This window comes from Cyprinodon tularosa, unplaced genomic scaffold (assembly GCF_016077235.1).
Source record: "Cyprinodon tularosa strain WSP-4 unplaced genomic scaffold, ASM1607723v1 ctg4, whole genome shotgun sequence".
Lineage (NCBI taxonomy): Eukaryota > Metazoa > Chordata > Actinopteri > Cyprinodontiformes > Cyprinodontidae > Cyprinodon > Cyprinodon tularosa.
Genome location: NW_024039118.1, coordinates 3,122,252 through 3,127,344, shown reverse-complemented (window position 1 = coordinate 3,127,344; position 5,093 = coordinate 3,122,252). Strand labels below are relative to the sequence as shown.

The window sequence follows — 5,093 nt, the reverse complement described above, 5'->3', positions numbered from 1 at the left end:
TGAATTTTGTTTATTTCCATAGAATGTTTATTTGTTATCATTTTTGTCACCATTGTGGGTTTTTCTTTCATTAAACAAGGGATCCCAACAATTTTGTCCACATGTATATGTAATAGCTCTCTATGTGAGTTCAGAACTTTGGTAAAGTGTGACACGTCCGTTTAAAGTCCAGAACTAGATGTCCTTCACTTAGAGCCTCACTCAGAGCCGTTCAAGGTTTCTAAGGTCATAGTGTGTTATTTAGTAAAACAGAGAAACTACTTTCACTCATGCTTGGGATTAAATGTGAGCTAAATTAAAAGAAAGTATGTAAAGGTGCTCTAATTAATATGTCAATCAATATTAAATTAGAAAACTAAAATACTTGTTCTACACCCTATAAGTGGTCTGTTGTGACATGGCATAGAGGTGTAATCAGATAGATAATATCATTCGCAGAGCAGGCCAAGATCCAAAGTCCCATAAGCAGGATAAAAGTTACTAACACTTCGTCTTGCAAACCTTTCAGGTTTAGTCAGTCAGCACTCCAGGACTTCCATCATGCTTCTCCTTACTGAAAATACCAGTTTCCATTTTGTGGCACATTTTGGCAGCATTGTTCTTGCGATCATCTCTCAGATAATCTCAGAAATATTTTTCTATCTGGTAAAGGATGACAACGTCCCAAATGGTGAGTCATGTTATATGCAATCACATTTCAGTCATGGGAGAGATCCCAACAGTGGAATTGGAAAATCAAAACGATTTTGAGAATCTGGTGCACTTTTGGGTTCTACTCCAAAGATTTATTTATGCTTTTAAAGTCTCTGTGTTAGTAACTCTGCAAGATTAAATACATTATAGATCAGTAATTTGCTTTTTGGTTCCTAAGGTATTTTTCAGACCTCATCCTGGAATGTTTCTGAGACCTTTTCCCTGGAGGTGACTATGGACAGTTGGTCTGAGAACTACTGGATAGCGATTGACTTGTGGTCTAAAATGTGGCTTGTTTATGCAGCTGTGAGCCTCCATAAAAGGTACATCCTAAAGTGTAAAAAAGAAGTGTGGGTTCACTAGAATTTATTATTTCATTGTTGCTCTTCTATCTGTAGAAACGTGCTTGGTCCTGAGTCCTGCAATCCTGAAATCCACCCTCCCAAATTCTTTCTGATGTGGACTTTCCTTAACTTTGCACGGGTGTGTAGCATCCCTCTGAGGGAGAGGCAGTAAGTTCTTTACAGCACTGCATATCACGTAGCTTAGATTAAAAAAAAGAAATAGACCATTTATGCTAGTGGACTAAAGCTCTTTATGGTTTTTGCAGTTACATCCTACCAGCGATGTTGTTCAGGTGGATTCTACCACTATACAGCTTCTACATGCTGTCCATGTCCTATTCCAACCTCAATAAGCACACAGCTTGGCTGACTATCAACAACACAGCTGTGATCCACTGGACACGTTATCTGGTGATAAGACTATGATAAAATGAGGCTTTTGGAGTTCATTGGGATTTTGCGTGACAGACCAACATAAAGTAGTGGATAATTGGAAAGTTGGAGGAAAAGCATTTGGATTTTTTATTTATTTTTTGCATGAATTTTAAAAACTGTGTTTAAACCTTGTGGAACTACCTTCCACTGCAATTACAGTACAAGTCTTCTGAGATATGTCTTGACTTAACAAACACATGCTTTCTTGGATCTGGACCAGGATTGTCCTGAGTGCAGCATTTGGATATTTTTAATTTTTTTTTTTTTTTTTGCAAGGCCTGTGACTGCTGTTCTGAAATGATACAAACACCCCTCAAAACAAGGATAGAAATATCCAGCATTCTTTAGTTTAGTAAGATAAGGGGGAGACACATATAATTCCAATATATTCTTACTGCCAACAATAGTCAAAAAATATGAGAAGAGAAAGGTTTTTCAAGATAACTGACCCAAGAATGTGTGAAACTGTATACCTTTATTTTAAAAAGACTTATCTTATACTTACTATACTTGTTTGAATATAGAATTTAAAGATGATTTTGGTGACAAAAAGAGAGAAGCTTAAAATGATGTGATTATCTGTTGAACAGTTAAAATAAAACTTACATTACAAAATGAAAATTATTGGAGGATGCTTTGACCTCTCCTACTTTAAACTCCATGATTTTAAGTCATATGTTTAGTGTTGATGTCCCTCTGGAAACTAAAACTCCTCCTCAGTCCCATCTACTGTACTTTGCAACTCCTAACATGTTTTTTTCTGTTTGCTTTTGTAGTGCTCCCCAACATTTAGCTCCATGAGGGACAAGTGAGCTGGTCCTGGTGAAAAGAACAGCATTCCAGCAGCATGATGCAATGACCACTTCATGGCTTTTTTTGGCAAAAACTGTAAAACTTTGTCCATGACCTGTTGCGTGTTTTTTTCAATCACAGATCAATTTAGTTGAGTTTATAAATTAAGTCACTTCTCAGAGCAATTGGTGAGAGCTCAATACAAATGCATGATCCCTCTTTCAGGATTTATTCGGAATATGCATTTGTTTTAAAACTTACCAATTATGTTGGTCTATCACAGTAAAAATCTGGCAGAAATATGTTTTCTTGTTTGTGTTTGTGTAGTAGAAGACAAAAAAAGGAGGGACAAAAACTAATCAAACAATGTCAAATTCCTTTTTTCTAGACGCAGAATGGGTTAGCTGTGTTTGCCTGGTGGACTCTCTTGCATTCTGTGGTGGATTTTGGCATAGTGCTTAAATATTATGCCTATGTGCAGGACCGGGTGGCAAGCGCTGTTGTCCTTTTCCTAATCTCCTTGTGCATTCTTACATGGTAAGGGAAGAAATTTGCTAAAACATAATGATTCAGGATGTAATTTATAAAATAAAAACTGAAAGAAAAGTACTTAATGAATGTTTATTGGCTAAACCTACAGGTTAACCCTACAGAACTTCTTTTTGAGAAAGTACATGCGCCATACATTCAGCATTTACCCCATTCTGGTTCTGGGACTGAGTGCAATGTTCACCAACAGCTACCATGTTCAGAATTTCTCCATTAACACTGCTGTCTGTGGTAAGATACGAATGATAACTTTCAGAAATTATCTTAACAGACGTCTTGCTCTAATCTTAGAATTTTAAACTGAACTTTTTTCACCTTTAGGAGTCCTTATGCTTCTGATAACCATCATGAGTTTCATCCATTTGATCTCTGCATGTCTGAAGAAGTCCCATAAACCTGGTGCTGCAGAACTGAGATTTCAGGAGTGTGAGACTGTTTACCAACCAGAAGGGCATATCAAGCACAAACTAGAAATCTGAGTTCTAGTGCAAAAGTATGGGGCCAAAATGGTAGCTTTAATATTTGCAAATGTGTGTGGAGAGTTGTATGTCTGCGGTCAGGGCAGCATGTGAGCCTGCGAGCCTGCGCAAGGGGTTACAAATCGCGAAAATACACATACAAATCCTTCTACGCATTTGTGCATCTCACACGGCAGAAGAGTAGCAAAAATCACGTGTGTAAAGAGAGCCAACTGAAAAACCGCTTGACTTGTAACCAATGATTTGTCTGTATTTCTGGGTCTTGAAGCGAACATACTTCAGACACAAGTGTCTCTGTGTGTGCTTACAGATTGATCTACACATTTGCAAGTCTCAGTACACATTTGCAGATCTGAATACAGATTTGTGGATTTTTTACACATTTGCAAATCTCAGTACACATTTGCAGATCTGAATACAGATTTGTGGATTTTTTACACATTTGCAAATCTCAGTACACATTTGCAGATCTGAATACAGATTTGTGGATTTTTTACACATTTGCAAAACGGATTACACACAAGTAGTTTTACACATTTGCAGATTGTTGTACAGACACACAAATCTCCTCACACATTTACAGATTTATTTACACATTTTCAAATCCCACTGCACACACACAAATCGAGATACAGACACACAACTCTCCACACACATTTGCAAATATTAAAGCTACCATTTTGGCCCCATACAAAAGCAGAAAGTACAATATGAATTTTGAGAAGTGCGTGTTATACATCCACCACCAAAAGGTGGCGACAAATGCTTGCATTAAAATGTTTGGTTTCAAAGTGGTTCCTCACCAGGAGATGGCAAAGTGGTACAGGACAATGGTGCATACTTAGATTTAATGCTCATAAGGGGGAAACTAAACTCTTTTAATGAAAAAAAACAAAAACAATAGTGACCCTATACAGATGTTAATTTTAGGAACTTTTTAATGTTTCTAAACTAAAAGTTAAAATTGTATTGCGTTTTAATTGTGTGCTCACATGCATGGGTGTTTACCTACATATAAAATTCCATTAATGAGTTAGAGAACATCTGTATTTTTGTCTGCTCCTCTTCTGGATGTGTGACACTGTACCAGGGAATTAATCATACCAAAGTTTAAGAGAGCCCACTTGGTCGTCACCGATTAAAGAACAGAATATTAAACATGCCCTTTGGCTTTGTAGAAGAGGAACTCAACCTTTGAGGAAGAGACAAAGACAAGATTGATACAATAAATATAACCATGGCAATGCCCTTTGTTCAAAAATAAAGATGTGTTATGCAACCTCAATAATGGTTTGAAGGGTTCCAATAAAAAATGCAACCATTATCCATATTATCTTGAATATTTTACATCATAGCTGCTTATGTGTATTTTTTTGTTGTTCCCTACTGCTCACACAGTGTTGTCTTAAAACTTGAGTGGTGGATGGAGGCTTTGGACCCACATTATAAGCTACAATCAACATTTTGCTTGAATGTAACATCTGGGTTGTCATTTCTGATTTTGTAAGTTTGAAACAATTCGATTTAAAAGAGTTTAGAATGGAATAAGAGAAAATTATATTAATAATTTTATCCTTATTCACACAGATTGCTGTATACAATAATAATGATGTGTTTAATTAGAATTTTAATCCACTAAATATGACTCTATCATAAATTCTTTATAATACATTTTACTACTTTATTTTACTATTAAAAAATAGAGCTATTAAGCAGATCATTTCATATTTACTCTTAAAAGGTATAGTGGAGAATGTTCTTTTTCAGGGTGGATCATCAAATAAGTGGTCCTCCTAATTGT

The 5,093-nt window shown here is 36.1% G+C and overlaps 1 protein-coding gene across 1 annotated transcript; it reads left to right on the top strand.

Annotated features, from left to right (window-relative positions):
• The first annotated feature begins 482 nt into the window (after positions 1-482).
• On the top strand, positions 483-4,639 carry LOC119791653. Its single transcript, XM_038297872.1, has 8 exons — positions 483-670; positions 872-1,016; positions 1,092-1,205; positions 1,304-1,448; positions 2,653-2,801; positions 2,905-3,044; positions 3,135-3,306; positions 3,989-4,639. Exons 1-7 carry the CDS (start codon positions 541-543, stop codon positions 3,290-3,292), a joined length of 981 nt encoding a protein of 326 aa, XP_038153800.1. The 5' UTR covers positions 483-540; the 3' UTR covers positions 3,293-3,306; positions 3,989-4,639.
• The last annotated feature ends 454 nt before the right edge of the window (positions 4,640-5,093 follow it).

Excerpts from the sequence above, each read along its gene's own strand:
- LOC119791653 (XM_038297872.1), top strand. The coding sequence starts at position 541 with ATGCTTCTCCTTACTGAAAATACCAGTTTCCATTTTGTGGCACATTTT. Across the intron at positions 1,449-2,652 it reads TCCACTGGACACGTTATCTG|ACGCAGAATGGGTTAGCTGT; the intron begins GTGATAAGACTA and ends CCTTTTTTCTAG. Across the intron at positions 3,045-3,134 it reads CATTAACACTGCTGTCTGTG|GAGTCCTTATGCTTCTGATA; the intron begins GTAAGATACGAA and ends TTTCACCTTTAG.